The sequence below is a fragment of the Cryptomeria japonica genome, chromosome 1 (assembly GCF_030272615.1).
Source record: "Cryptomeria japonica chromosome 1, Sugi_1.0, whole genome shotgun sequence".
NCBI lineage: Eukaryota > Viridiplantae > Streptophyta > Pinopsida > Cupressales > Cupressaceae > Cryptomeria > Cryptomeria japonica.
This window is the reverse complement of record NC_081405.1, coordinates 157,443,810-157,460,098: the sequence shown is the minus strand read 5'-3', so window position 1 is coordinate 157,460,098 and position 16,289 is coordinate 157,443,810. Positions and strand designations below refer to the sequence as shown.

At 37.6% G+C, this 16,289-nt stretch overlaps 1 protein-coding gene across 1 annotated transcript in view; it reads left to right on the top strand.

Moving 5' to 3' along the window:
- Positions 1-1,556: 1,556 nt before the first annotated feature.
- LOC131048257 (zingipain-2) overlaps positions 1,557-16,289 on the top strand; it is a 59,602-nt gene continuing 44,869 nt past the window's right edge. Inside the window, exon 1 of the mRNA XM_057982148.2 lies at positions 1,557-2,280. Within this exon, the coding sequence (XP_057838131.2) occupies positions 1,845-2,280 (436 nt within the window). The 5' untranslated portion in view covers positions 1,557-1,844. The remainder of the gene's footprint in view (positions 2,281-16,289) is intronic.

Below are 16,289 nucleotides of genomic sequence, written 5' to 3'. Positions count from 1 at the left end.
CGAGATGGGGAGACAACAGTATTGTGGAGGAAGAAGTCTAGTATCCCAACAATGAAAATTTCCTAAGGTAAATATGTGGGGATATCGAGAAACGGGTGAAAGGCATTGCATTAAAGGAAACCCCCAAAACACTAAAAAAACACTTAGAAATTCCAATACAAAACCCTCATACAGAGACTTTTATGGATATTGGCAATTCCCAATGCACGAGGGGACAATAGAGAACCACACCAATGCATAAATCACAAATGAAGACCCACATAAAGATTTCTCAAATCGATTATAATTAGTGGGTCGAATTAGGCTAGACATACAAAAGTGAAGGGACTCAAAAAAAATTGACATGGTGGAATTAAATCCTAACACACTGCTTGTCCATACACAACTTCAAATATTAGGAATTAAGGCAAACAAGTTTCAAATTACAAAATTGTCCCCTCAAATCTATGTGTGATAAGTTCATTCTCATACATTAGGTTCAAGTTTACACATGTAAAAATCATTTCTACATTCACAAAAGTAAAACCTAAACAATATAAAATCAAATGCACAAGTCAATTTATAAAATTGAGACACTTGAATAAATAAATTCCTAACATCTAAATTGAAACTAGTCCTTCAAACACTGCTTTTGGTTCAGTCCTCATTTTAAACAGTTAAATGGACGACTCTTTTTGCTTCATACCTACCCTTATTCATTTCCCTTGGAGGTGGAAAGATGCTCTTCTTCATTTATCAACAACTCACAATGCAATTTCCAGCTTATTTTGCCTTCCCATCACCAAATGCATTTGGAGGTTTAGATGTTTGATTGTTTTTTCACTCCTTTTCTCCTTGTGAGATTGAAATTCAAATCATTTTTTTGGTTTACTAAACCAAATGAAGTCCATTGTCTCTTTAATTGGTCAAGGCACTTACAATTATGTTATCAAGCTACAAGCTGAGGGTCATCTCTCTCAAGGATAAAGTTTTGCCTCTAGGATCACAATCTACCTCAAAATACTCTCTAGGCCTCTTCAATTATTGGTATAACATGATTTGTCCAACTCGAATTTTGTTCAACTTCTAACAATTGTTCGTTGTTACAAGGTTATATTTTATTCTATTTTAGAATTGCATGCTTATCATACTACCTTCTTGCACAACTGTGAAATATATTTATATCAACAATATTGTTGCTGATTTTTATTTATTTTATAGCCAAATCTACTACACTTATAGCTTATCTTTACATTACCTTGATAAATAATTTATGGTCTTTGTAACTAAAACTAACTAAATAGAACTAATCTTTATATTTTTAATACAAATAGTGTAACTATAATTTTTTATGAACCTCTTCCAATAATAATAAAATTAAAACTAAATTCTATTTTTAATAAATTCATTTAATCTCTACATTTATTTAACATTAATTATAATAATTATTTCCATCGTATATTCCCATAGATGGCCTGTTTTCCACCCTCCAACATACTTATTACATTGTCGAGGTGAAAGAACATTTTTTTTTTATCTCTACACTTAAATAAAATAAAATAGAGAGATTAAAAAAAATAGAGAGACTTGGGATTGGCAGAACTTGAAGTACCGGACAAAACTCAGAGTGGCTTGGAACATTCTTTATCTTGCTGAAGTATTCTGTCATTCTCTACAATCCTTGCCTAGATGTGATTTATCCAGTATTTACTCCTTTCTAGATCAATTTATGATTTTAGTCAACTATTTGGCTATACGAGAAACAGATACTTTGATTCGTTTCTGTAAATAGAGAACGCCAATATATCCAAATCACAGAGAGCTGAAGGCCATTATTGGCTGTATGCACAACAATTTTTTTTTTAATGGGGTCCCAAAGGATCACTTTAAGCCTGTTCTTTCTCTTAGGCTTGTTCTCTTCAGTTGTTTGCAACACTCAAGAAATTCAATCTGAAGATGGTCTGCTAAAACCGTTTGACAATTGGTGCAAGCAACATTCAAAAACTTACAGGGATGAAGAGAAGGTTTTAAGATTCCAAGTGTTCAAGGAAAACTTACTTTACATAGAGGAACACAACAAGAGAGCTAACTCCACCTTTAAATTAGGGCTTAATGTATTTGCCGATCTTAAATATGAGGAGTTTAGAGCTCAACAGATGGGTTTAAAAGTGCCCCTGCCATTGGTGAGGAAACGGAAAGAGGAAACCAACTTTGGAAATATTGAATTATATGACATTCCGTCTTCTTTGGATTGGAGAGAAAAAGGTGCCGTTACAAATGTCAAGGACCAGGGATCTTGCGGTATGTTGAGAATATAATAAGCTGTTTATAAGTTAATTGATAATTTAGAGATTTGGTTCATGTGGCAACGCTGTTTGGAATGTATTATGTTTTTGTAGTGAATGCCTATATTAAGATATTTCTACTGTTGATTGAAGTGTAATGTGAGCTAAATTTAGTCTTTACGATGTGCGTCCAATTGGTCACGTTTTGAGTCTTGGAGGCATGGACTGGAGCGAGATTTATCTTCGTATGTAGTTTGGCTTGATTATGAGTCCGCTGGTATGACTCTTTAACATTAGGAAATCCACGGTAAGCTCATTGGAGCGGTACCTGGTGATTATATGGAATAAACATAAACGTATGTTTGGTCGAAAAAACTAAATATCCAAAGCTGAAAAGACTTCCAGAGGTCATAAGGTGTTTGGAATAGAAACATTTCTCTACTGAGGTTTATAAGAGCTGTTTGAAAGAAAGAAAGGAAAAAAATGATCTAATGTCCAACGGTGACCTACTTAGGTCAACGAATCTGGTAAGTACATTTGGTAAGAATAGAAAGTATTAGGGTAGAAAAGAACCCTAGAAGCTGAAAGATAGAATATGAATGAAACAATAAACCAACGAAAGCAAAACAAAAGAAGGTAAATCCAGGCTGGACTAGTCGTAAGGTAAAGAAACTAAATTTGTCCTTGCTAGCTGTTGTAGGAACCAGGATTAAATCTATATAAAATAATAATAGAAATTACATTTGTAAGTGTTACAAACGAATACAAAAAAATATATTATTGGTGTTGATTTTACAATGTCAAATATGGGCTGATAAAGACATCTATTTTCAACCACTCAGGTAACTATGGAATATCTATAGAACAACTTGAACTAACTAACCACTATCCAACAACATTAAACAATTAGCCAACACTTAACATTACTACGCATAAAACATATATGACATTTTGTATCATAACATCTAACAATCATCCCCTTGATCTGAAAGGGAAACAAATATTAACAACATTGTATCAAACAACAACAAGCTGACACTTTAAATCATATAACAAACCCCACCTTGATCCAGATGGGAAAACAAAGATGATCTAGAGCATCCATCAATTTGACTCATCTTATCACTTTTTAAACTTTCTTCTTTTGGTACCAATCAACTAGTGTCAACCCTTGTATGCATCCTCCTTATGCTGGATGCTTTGCTTCACATTCTTGTGTGAGCAACATCTATCAATTCTATACATCTAGTACTCTGTCATTGCCTCCCACAGTTTGAAGATCCATTGCCTCTTCTATACACAATACTGCTGAAAATCATCTATTAGAATGCCATTGATCATTTGTACTGCATGCAATATGAGCAAGATTCATCATTGCCCAACTACAATGACCATTGTCCTAGTGATTACTTGTACTTAACCTTCAACTACATCTTCAGCCGATCAACAACTACCTAACCACACATACATCGGGTGACCCCACTTTGCCTCTATTCTTTGGTATAGGTAACCCTTGTCAAAGGTATAAGATCACTCACTAACTGATTATGAAGACCTACTTTCCCTCCTATCAATCAAGAGGCAGGAAACGAAACAACATAACTCTAGTAGACCCCTACTCATCAATGCTCAATAAAACGAAACCAAAACAAAACACAGTACACCAAACTGAAAAAACTGCAACTATCAAACTACAAGTAAATGGAAGTAATCTGACCAAAATTTCTTCTCAAGCAGTGTGCTCAATTTTTGAGCAAGAAGCTAAATGGAAATGAGAATATTCCTCCAGCCTCTTAGCGAGTCCTCCAAACTTCATTTTGAGCCCCCTTTAAGCTCTAGAAGCTAGATGTAATATGAAAATTTCTGAAAATTCCTTCATTAAAATTAAGGTTTTCAAATATATGTGTAAGATCCATGGAAATGTAGGATGTTGGGTTGAACCGAGAATGGATTCTTTTACAACAAACCTCCCAATTCTCTAGTACAATGCTTTTAAAAAAAGACATAAATCTAAAGCGTTTTGAACTTGTGATTCAAATTCCTCCAACGTATTGTCTTTGAGAGTTCTTGTATAACCAAGTCCGTTGCATAATTAGTGACAATTGTTATACATGACCATTAAAAGCTTATGTTAAAAAGCACATCCAAAAAATAACTAGATTTTCAAAATTAACCTTGGTAGGCTTGAACCTCAAACCAATCACTTATAAATTCGAAGATGCCAATTCACCTATGAACCACTTTTCAAACAAAAACCAAGCTCTTGTTTAATAGTAACTTGAAAGATAAGAGATCACATAAACAATCTAAGGTCTAATGTAACACATATATATCCCACTCTTCAACTTGCTCTCGAAAACCATCTTCTCAACTCACCTTCTTTTAGTTTTCTAGCACTTCAAGAAAACCTCAATTATCACTTAAAAATTTCGTTCACAATGAAAATAAATCGTCAACCTCCTTAACTCTTCATTTTGTAAACCAAGTTATATAAATGTAGGATCCTTGAGCTCCTTATCTACACACATAAGAATGTTAAACCTGTGCTCCAAAGGGACACGTCTCTAGCCCTCAAACCCCCGTTTGTGTTCCCAGTGGTGTTTTGGGTGCAGCGGGCAGCTGTCCCCAAAAATCTTCAAATCTTTGAAACGTTTCCAAAATGTTTTGCATAAATAGGAATCACCACAGGGACATTTGGCCATACCTAAGGTGGCTGGGGATGTCTGTCACCCATTCCAGGGATGGCCAAACATCCCCAACAGCAAGACAAGTTTTTATATTGTGCAAAACTCATTCATGATATTACAAAAAGACTGTTAAATATTTCATGACAGCATTATAACAGAAGTATAGCATGCCAGCATCATAACAGCAGCAATTAATAAATCGTGATAGCAGCAACAGTAGTATACCAGCATTTAATATATCATAATTCAAGTTCATAGCTATGATATAGGTTATAAAATATATAACAGCTAACACTAATAGCAACAATTTGTATTTCTGATTTCATTGTTCAAACTTTAAACTCAAAGTCTCAAACTTCAAAATTGTCAATATGGTATTAGAGTCAATTCTGGCATGCAACTTCGCATGTTTCACAAAACATCTTTTTGGAACAATTAGTTTTGGTGTGACCTATTTTATAATCAGTACATCAAAGTTGTTCCCTTCTATTATATCTTTCTTAGCTCATTCATCATTCTCCACATCTCTACGAAGAGCCTGCACCAATCTTGATTCATTATTACTTTCTTCAAAATCATCTTCACTTTTCCTCAAACAAGAGGATGTCTTGTTTTTGCTCTCTATGTCCAAGTCTCAATTGTACCCATCCTTGTACACCGAAAGAGGTACTATTTTCATCTTCTTTCATTATGAGGGTGTCAGCCCTTAAATGAACCATCACTTCTTTAGCCCATCCACTAGTTCCTTCTTCAATTCCTTAGTAATTCCTTGAGCCTCCTACCATAGGCTCATACATTTTCATACTTACCCTATCAGTGATTATAAATTGAAGCAACAATCTCATTATAATCCCTCAATAGTTTGAACTCTTGTTCAAATGACTGAGTTAGTCTCTCCCACATTGCTTTCTCAATATCAAGAATATTTGTATACCAATCTATCACCACTCCTTGCAATGTGGTTGGGAAACATCTCAACCAATATTGTTGATCTGTTTGTTCATTTGTGATCCATATTCTAATATATGTCTTGCAGTGCCTTACAGGGTCTTTGAATTCATCTCCATTGAACTTCAGTTGCTTCTACCTTTTGACATTTGGACTTGCTAGAGGGGTCACCATCGCTTGATGTTATTGTAATGTCAGAAAGCTCATCCTCAAGAAGCTCTGGTCAAGATGTTTCTTTGCTCCTTTGTCATTTCCAGACATATTCAAACTCTTGACCCGTTGGAGACCTTGGTAATCCAGCACCATTGCTACCATCTTCATTTTCTTTTCTTCCCACTCCAAGGGTTTGACTTGGTGTCTTAGGCTTGGTTTCATCTTCAATGAACAATCCTTTGATGCCTCAAAGATTGCTCTCTGCTTCTTGCTTGTTGTCTACCAAGAAGCTCTTGCACTTCATTTCACCACAAAATCTTCCCGTGTCCAAAGGGGATTTAGTTGACTCTAGAGATTTAGCCGTGTCTTCCTTGAACCGACATTGATCAGAAAAAATAATGTACCCTTTTTTATGAAGAGAACTCTTGTGTCTATATTCCCAACTATAGCTTCCACTTGCACTTCAGATCCTTCTTGCTAGGTACCAACTTTTGCATCAATTTTGATGATGTAATTATGCTGATGGATTTTCTTTATGTAATCTTTTTCTTTGTTCTCTTTGTTCCACTTGTCTCACAGATAGTCTAATCTCTTCATCCTAATCTTGTTATGGTCTTTTCCCACCTTTGTGGGGGTCTAAGAGCATTAATTTCTTAAATCCATCCCAATTTTTTGAAGGCAAAAGGGCCAATGTATACTCCTTTATTTGATAAGACTAATACTCACATGAATGAACAAAAAACACAATGCATACCAGATTGAGTAACAAATGTATAGCTTTACTTATACGAAGTTCTTACATAGAAGTAGACTAAGGATCAGACTGCCTTCCTTGAATGTGAGAAGCCCAATTAAAGTGTTCAATAGTTGCCAAGCAAAACACAACTATCAGCAACCACTAACAATTTCTAACAACTACTACCCACAAGCTGACAAATAATTAATATATAGTTGGTTACAACAGAACACAACAAGTTAATTATTAATAAGTGCATCTAATGAATCCCATAGCTACTTTGATAAAATTCATTGAATCCAAGCACCTAAAACGTCATTATGTTCTTAACATCCTCAAAGGAATATCAACTATTAATGTTATGGACTATCCCATCTACTAACAGCTAAAAAATATGAACTACTACTTTGGCTATACTAGTAGTTGTATTTAAGCTCCACCTCATTATCAACTGAAACCCAGCATGTCTATAAGGAAGATGAGCATCCCTCGATATTTGTTGCCAATATTGTTGTGACTTGTGATAAATGGCACCTGTTATTGTTGTCTACCAAAAGGTTGTATCTTTGCCTTTCTCTTAGTAAGATCTCTCCAAGACCTGCCAACTTATTGGGCTAGTGGTGAGAGCATGCGCCACACTTGTCTCTCATACATTGTAGTGTCCATTGCTTAGAGCTTATTGGACAAGAGAATTAATGGTCAACATTTTTCTATTTTGTTCATTTCATGCCATTGCACAATGTTGAGGCCTGAGAACACCGTCTTGAGTGTTCATGTTCTCTGTCTGATGGGAGGATTCAAGAGTAAAACTGATCAGGTTAAAACCATGCAAAATCAAGTATTATTATGGTCTGAATACTAGGGACTGTGGGGCCTTTTTAAGATTATTTTGGAGTTTTAAGTTGCATAGTCAAATTCTCCACCATTCTCTATTTTGTTCATTTCATGCCATTGCACAATGTTGAGGCCTGAGAATATTGTCTTGAGTTTTCATGTTCTCTGTCCGATTGGAGGATTCAAGAGTAAAATTGATCAGGTTTACGAGTCAAGACCATGCAAAACCAAGTATTATTATGGTCTGAATACTGGCTCCTGTGGGGCCTTTTAAGATTATTTTGGAGTTTTAAGTTGCATAGTCTAATGCTCCACCAATCCAAGCCAAAGCTTTTGTCAACTATGTGAACTATTTTATAGCAACTTTAGAAAAAGACAAGTGTAGCTGGCATAAAATGCTTATTGTTATGTTTGATAATTTTGGTTACTCGACAATGTATTAATTAATTGTATTAAGTGGGTTGTCACTCTCGGGTGGTTATGCGTCGGTTGGTTGACGGTTGTGTACCTCTAGACAACCATTGGGTTCTTTAAATATATTGTGTACTGCCAAGGAAGGTAGTACGGTATAGTTGGATGTATTGTAATCCTTGGCCAACCATCTTTGGTCTTCTTCTTTGTAATAATTGTATGTGCGAATAAGGATATATTTTACTACTGTGTCTAGTATTCATTGTCATGTACATTATTGTATCTTGTATTTAATTTATCAGTTGTAGCGGTAAACATTTTGGCAATGTTGCCTTAAAAGAAATTGGGTCAGCCTTGACTGATTCTTGCATGTAGACCCCAATAAAGGTGAGAAGAGGCCACAGGGTGGTCAAGACCAAGCGATTAGGTGATCCGCTAACCCTCGGCCAAAGGGAGCACATGGATGAGTCAAAGCCTAGAAGTACCCGGAGTGTTGGGACATTGGAGGTGGACATATAGAGGACGCATGCGTGACCGAGAGTGCAAGGAAAGCACCAAAACGTAGCGGTTAGAACAGTCCACCTAGGTCCGTGTTGATGTGTATTTTGTACATGACCAAACACAGAATAAAATACCCAAAGGTATCTTATCCTCTCTTGAGCAAAACTCCCGAATGCTGAAGATATCATAGAAGGATCAATCCGAAAAGTTTCAAGGTTCTGTTATGTAGGTTCTCTACTCGTGGATAAGCACCAGTGGTCGTTGTGTTTACTGTTTTTTTCAAGGGGCCTTATGTACTTTCAGGGAAAGCTTGTTCGTGCGACTACTTTTCAAATGAGGAAACAGGATTCTCCTAATGCTAACTGATGTTTCAAAAAAGATCAAAAGATAAAGGTTTTTAGGAGGCGAGACTAAATTAATCCTAAGAATGACTCAGTGATGATTGGTCTTGATAGAACTCTACCAATTTCAGTATTGCCAAGAGGTTACGACTCCACTGGAATTGGTGCGATCTTCTAAGGGTATTCAATGATTTTCAAATCACTAAGGGGATAGATACTATCAGTAAGATACATATCAATGCCTCCAACAATAATTGAACTCTTAAACAATCTCAATATTTCCAGTTGACCACACAGGGCATTCTTACAATCAGTAAGGAGCTAGTGGTTTGGAATATGAGTCTTATCAAAGATCAAGCACAACATTCGTCCTTCAAACTTAAAACTTAAATGCTATCTCTACTAGGAGTGATTCAAGAAGATAAACAACCATGAAAATAGCCACAAGGATTGCAATAAAACACCATAACTTCAATATCTCATTGATCTCATAGCCAAATAAAACAACAATTGTTCAACTTTCTCTCTTCACTACTTATTTCTCTGCTGCTAACAATATTAAACTTTTAAATTCTAACTCTCTCTCTTACTTTTTTCTAACTCTTTAAAATGAAATGAGTGAGGGCTTATATAGCACTGTCAAATACAATGAACGACCTGGATCAAAAGAAGATCGATGGCTAAGATTTTGACACCTAAACCCTAATTAGGGTTTGTTACAAAAAAGTCCCCATTTAGATAAACATTATCAATCCATAGCCAATAGGAATTGGCACAAATAACAAGGAGACATAGACCAATAGGAATTAAGTTGCCACATCATTTTATAACAACTTCTCATCTAGAACTTTGTTCCCCTTTCTATGTTCTTTTCTAGCATATTCAATGAATCTAGACGCAATTGCCTCAATCTTAGCAATAGGAATCTCAGGAAGATTCTTCATCTGTTCTTCCAAGTGAAGGACTTGATCAAAAGTAGTGAGAAGAGTCGTCTCCCATCCAAGCTCTATCTCTTTTGTTTTCTCAATCAGGAACATAGTAGCATACATCTGATTTCGCTGCTCTTCGGTGACTGTGTTCTCCTCTTTGCAAAAGATGATCTTGATCTTGTCCTCCAATTCCTAGACGTCTACATCCGTCTCGATTTCAATTCTTCTGTCAAGGATCGTACACAATACCTCAAACACCTTGTCTTGAATAGGATGGATGGTTCCCTCAACTCGGCTGCATCTGGAACTGATATCTTCGAAAAGAACTTCCTTCATCTGGAGCAAAGTTGACCACTGCAGAAGGCTATGGGCTTCTCCATTCATATCTTCTCTTGTGCTAGAACCTGTCTTGGTGTCCTTCTTATCACTTGCAAGACCGGGATGACAATATCTCTAGTGTGAGCGAATGCATCCACAGTTACCAATAGATTATGGATGATCTCAAGAACCTGGATAGCCCGATGAATTGTCTTCATCATCCTTGTTGCAAATTCAATGGCAACCTTGTAAAATTCATCAATCCAAGAACTCATGATTTGAGCTAAGTTCTTCATTCTTTCTGCCTCATTTACTGACTCAAGAGGAAGTGCATGCAAAGGAGATATTGCTGGATCCTGTCGTCTCAAAGGTTGATTAAGATGGCTAAAATAATTCCTCCAAGCACTGACCTCTCTTTCTAGCTTCTTATTCTTTTCCATTTCTTCTTTGAGTTTGTCGTTAAGTGCTCTCACTGAATCAGTTGCTTCTTCCATAGCCTGCTCGGAGGTAAGTGGGCCAAGATCAAATGTCTCTGGATCGTATTCTTCTGCTAGAATCTCATCCTCATACTTGTCCACCACTGGTGTAGCTATCTGTACTTTTCTGGATCCTGCTTCATCTCTAATTACCTTTGACATCTTTGTGGCCTTCTTCTTTTCTATTTCTTCGTGGGAATTTCCTATGAGGCTTTCCAAGTCAAATACTTGTTCTTCCCTTCGACCACAACTACCCTTGTCAGCCTCTCTTTTAGCCAATCTGGAATGGAAGACTTTCTTTCCCTAACTTGTATTTCCTTGGGCAGAGGTCTATCTTCTCTGAAAGGAGATGTTGTTTCATCATCATTCTTTTCTTCTTGTTGTTCATTAGCACCAACCTGGGGAGATTGACTCGATGAACGCTGAGGTGTCTGTCCTTTACCTTGTTTATCATTCTGCACCATAGATTCCATAGACTCATCAATTTCATACACCATCTGTCTCTGATCTTCTCCTTGACTTGCTTCCTTTTCATGTCTAGAAGAGGTACTTGGTGGACGATCAGGATTCACTTTTTGTTTCTTTTTGGAAGGCTCTCTCTTCTCAAGTCCTTCTTTTCTCTTTGAACCCTTGGAATGAGAAGTATTCTCACTCACACTTGCCTCTCCTTCTTTTGTTCTTGTTTCCAGGTTGAATGTCATGGATACATTCTGCTCCTTCAACTTTTGATGTTGTACATCTACCCATCTACGAGTACAAGCTAACACAGGAGCCATCAATGCTCTTAGGTCCGAAACGTCTGGCTCATTCCAATCTATCTTCACTTCTTTATCTTCCTTCTCATAGGATGATTGGAGGTATCTACCACTGTCCTGGGCTTGATCGGCTACTCTGTAAATTTTGCATTTCCTGATGAGATCCAAGGGTAATCTGGAATGCATCTTTCTTTTGACCTCTACATCATCCTGGACATTCATCCAAAAGTCCTCCACTTGAAACTTATGTTTGTACTTCTTCCCGACTGTCTCTTCTATATGACCATGAGGATCGAAATTCTCCCTTGAGGCAAAGGATGTGAATGAATATAGAGATAATTCTTTATCTGCATCTTCCGCAGCTTGAGAATTAGGACACGCTTCAATTGAATTTCCCAGCAGGATGGGCACGGGAATTCCATTTCCATGCTTATGTCTTGATGCTCTATCATAAGCTGCCAGTTGTCTAGTCACTTCAAGTAGTATTACTCTATTTGTAGGATATCTCAGCAACATGTAGGGAGGTGAAGGACATCCATGAACTCTGATGTATGTGAATTTTGGAAATTGAATGAACCATGCACCATGCTTCTTCACGAGCTCCTGCGCTTCCAGAGACAATCGATTGTGAATCCCTCCTTGCAATGTCCTGGTGATATACATCATGAAGGTATCATTGATTAGCTTGTAATCATTCCTTGGTGGATGATGCAGTTGAACATAAGAATCACAAACTCTTATTTCTCCGGGTCCTCTCCCAACAACTCCTCTGTGCGGTAGCCCTGCGTACTGAAAACTTCTGACTAAGGAATATATGACATATGAACTCATGTGAAATGACTTGGTAGGAGCTAGCCTCCTCAACTGCACGTCCAGGTTATTACTAATGATTCTAGCCCAATTGAGCTTTCCTTTTCCGTGCACAATCACTTGTATGAAGAAGAACATCCATTTGTCGAAGAAGAAGGCTTGAGAGGCACCACCAACCCGATTGAGCATGGTTATCAAGTCCTTGAATTCTTCTTGGAAATCAATTCTGTGCGGCGTATTGGGAATCTTGTTTAGGCGAGGTCTACTTTTGAGCAACCAATTCTTGTCGATGAAGTTCAGACAGGAATCAGGATCATCCTCGTAAACAAACCTAGCTCCTTCCAGACTTTTGTAGATCATGTCTCTCTGCTCTGGGAGATGAAAGGCTTCACTTATAGCTTCCTCTGAAAGGTAGGCTAAGACAGTTCCATCCTCAGCTACGATCGTCCTCGAATGTGAATCATAGTGCCGGGCACACTTGATCATCAACTTGTGACACTTGATTGCAGGAGGGAAACCTACGGCCTTGATGATGCCACTCTCAATTATCCTCTTCGCAACAGGTGATGGCTTGCCAATGTAGGGCGCTTCCCGAAACTTCTTCACATTGAAGTTTCCTAGATTGGTGTCTCCGATATTGCTCCACTTGGACACGATCCTGGTCTCCAATTCATCGTTCTTCCGATCCTCCTTGATGAGAGCCTGCTGGGTAGTGGATCCACTGGCCTTGGGGGTCGTCATTTGATACCTACACTAAAGGCTTAAAGTTAGGTTTGAGCATAATACCTTAAGGTATGGATTTAAGTCTTTTCAAGGAAATAAATAAATATCAATTTGAAAATAATGTGATAAATCCTTAGAATTACGAATTTTCAAATTGATATTACTTATGAATTAAATCAGATTGTCAAAAACTTAACCTTACAAAGGATTGATATGGAAAATTAAATCAAATCTTGAATAAGCTTTCAAAAATCTGATCATACATACCCTTTCCTTGATTTTAACTTTTCAAAAATCTGATCATACATACCCTTTCCTTGATTTTAACTATCAACCTTGAAAAAAATGGATAAAGGAAAATGGAGATTTGTTGGACCAAGATCCTTAATTTGAATTTCTGGTCCTTCCCTTTGATGTCTTCAACCTTCAATCAGCCTTCAAGCTTCCTTCAAAATCTGGAAATTCGCCTTCAACCAGCTCTTTAATCAAGAAATTTGCCTTCAATCAGCTAGAATTCGCACTTCTACCTCTGCTCTTCAAATTCGCATGAGAGAAAGTGAATGAATGATAAATAATTTCAAAAAACACCTCTCCTATATAGGGCGCTCACCTCATTTTGCCATTAGGCCAACTTGGTTAATATATAAATAAATAAAATAAAAAACCCTTTAAAGCATGGCCGACTTGATAACAAAGTGAAAATAATGAATTTTGAGCGCTAAAATGTGAATTTTTTTATTTTTTAAATTAGTTTCAAAGCTAAAGGTTGGTTTGTCAATTTTAGCAATTGTCTAATCAAGGCATATTTGCATTATTAATCAAGGACAAGGCTTAGTAAATGATTTAGAATAGGAAAAATGTGCCTTGAAGAGATTCACATGTGAATTATTTGAAGAGACAAGGTAGATCTAGAAGATGTTTCTCTTAGATGCTAGAATGTTTATGGTTTAGGTCATCCCAAGGAGGCTTATTTGATCATTTTCACTTAGTTATATTTACTCCTTTAATCAACATCTTCACAACCTTGGTTTGTCATTACTTCATGCTCTTATCATCATAATTTTGCAACTTGTCTTTGTCTTAGCCCAAACAAGGTGAAGAATAGGCTTCCTCAAGGATTTCGCCCTAGACCCTTTGGAAGGGTCAGGAGCGATTTTCTTGATTAGGCCTCAATTACCCCATTTTTTCACTCCAAAATGCTCCGGAAGGTGAGCATATGTTTGTTTTAGTCCAACAAAGTCTAGGGATCCATCCTTTTAGCTTCTCACATGGGCAAATTAGGTGATAATGGGAATTTCGCTCTGGACCCTCTGGAAGGGTCAGGAGCGATATTCCTTCTTTAGGCTTTATTTTACACTTCCTTTACCTCAATTCACCCTACAAGGCAAGAATATCTCACTCCACCCTCAACCATGCCATAGGTATCAACATTTTAGCTTCACTCAAGGGGAAAATGGTTGATTTGGAGAATTTCGCCCTGGACCCTTTGGAAGGGTCAGGAGCGAATTTCTCTCTTTGCATGTTTGAGCTCTAGACCCTTTGGAAGGGTCAGGAGCGAAATCCTTGGTTTGAGCTTACTCCTCCATCTTTCAACCTCAATCAACTTCAAAAGGGCAAGAACGCCTCTCCTCACACTCATCCAAGCTATAAGAACTCAAAGTTGACTTGATTTTGCAAGGAAAACAAGTGATTGTAGAATTTTCGCTCTGGACCCTTTGGAAGGGTCAGGAGCGAAATTCTTGATTTGGCTCAATTCCTTCAATTTCAATGATTTCTAGCAACTTGAAGTCACTCTTAGGGACATCGCCTTCTTGATTTTACCTTAGCCCACACTTGATCTAGCACAAAGTTGAGAGCAAAGAGAGGTTTTGAGAAAATTCGCTCTGGACCCTTTGGAAGGGTCAGGAGCGAAAATCTCATTCTTGACTTTATATTTCATCTCTTCAACTCCAATCCTCTCTAGAAGGCAACTAAACATCATTCTTCACCCAAGGGACAAGGTCTTAAGCCTAAACAAGGTCAAAAGAATAGGTTTGCAAGGAATTTTGCCCTGGATCCTTTGGAAGGGTCAGGAGCGAAATTTCCTTTCTTGGCTAAAACCCTCATTCTCCAACACTTTCAAACATCCCTAAGGATTTCAATATGCCCATTCTCTCTCTCAACATGCCTTGGGCATCAAAATTTGGTCAAATTAGGGAGGAAATGAGTCTTAGGTAGATTTTCGCTCTGGACCCTTTGGAAGGGTCAGGAGCGAAAATCTTGATTTAGGCTTTGATTGCTCATTTTTCAAACTTCAATCATCTCTGGAGGCAAACATAGATCATTTTCCACCTAAGGAACAAGGTTTCAAGCCCAAACAAGGTAGCAAATGAGGTTTATAATGAATTTCGCTCTGGACCCTTTGGAAGGGTCAGGAGCGAAATTCACCTCTTAGGCTAAAATCTTGATTTTCCAAAGCATCCAACTCCCTCTCAAGGCAAGAACCTACCAATTTATCCTCCATCATGCCAACACCTAGCCAAAACAAGGAAGAAAACAAGAGCTATAAGGATTTTCGCTCTGGACCCTTTGGAAGGGCCAGGAGCAAAAATCATGTTTTGACCTTGATTCTTGATTTTTTCAACTCCAATCCTCTTTGAGAGGCAAACATAGATCCTTCCTCTTGCATCTCCACCAAGATCCTGACTTTGGCTAGAGGGAAAATGAGTGCTTTCAAGAATTTCGCTCTGGACCCTTTGGAAGGGTCAGGAGCGAAATTCCAAATTTAGGCTAGAATTCCTCTTCTTTCAATCTTTACAAGGCTAGAACATTCAAAAACACCTCCAAGCATGCCTTAGAAACCAAAAGCTTGGCCTGGACAATGAAGAAATTGAGGTCTTCAAGGATTTTCGCTCTAGACCCTTTAGAAGGGTCAAGAGCAAAAATCACTTCCCAGGTTGATTTTCATCTTCCTTTCAACTCATTCTCATACAAACTTGGTCAATTCAACTTCCTTTCATCGCAATCAAGACAAATCTCCATCCAAGTGGGTCTAGGCGAGGTCAAACTAGGTTTCAAGGTCAAAGGAAGGCAAAAATGGAAGATTTTTCTCTGGACCCTTTGGAAGGGTCAGGAGCGAAAATCTTCATTTGGGCTAAAATCTTCATCCTCCCAAGGTCTAAAACCTCCTCCCTAAGGCAAACGTGCATCCAACTCTCTCATCTATGCCCCAAAAGTCTACAATCCTGATCAAATCCTTGAGCAAAGTGGAAAAAGGGTAGATTTCGCTCTAGACCCTTTGGAAGGGTCAGGAGCGAAATCTCTATTTTAGGTTGATTTCACACTCAATTTCACTCCTTCTCAATCCAGACTTGATCAACTTCATCTTTCCATAGTACCATCATGTCTACTTGCCATCCACTTG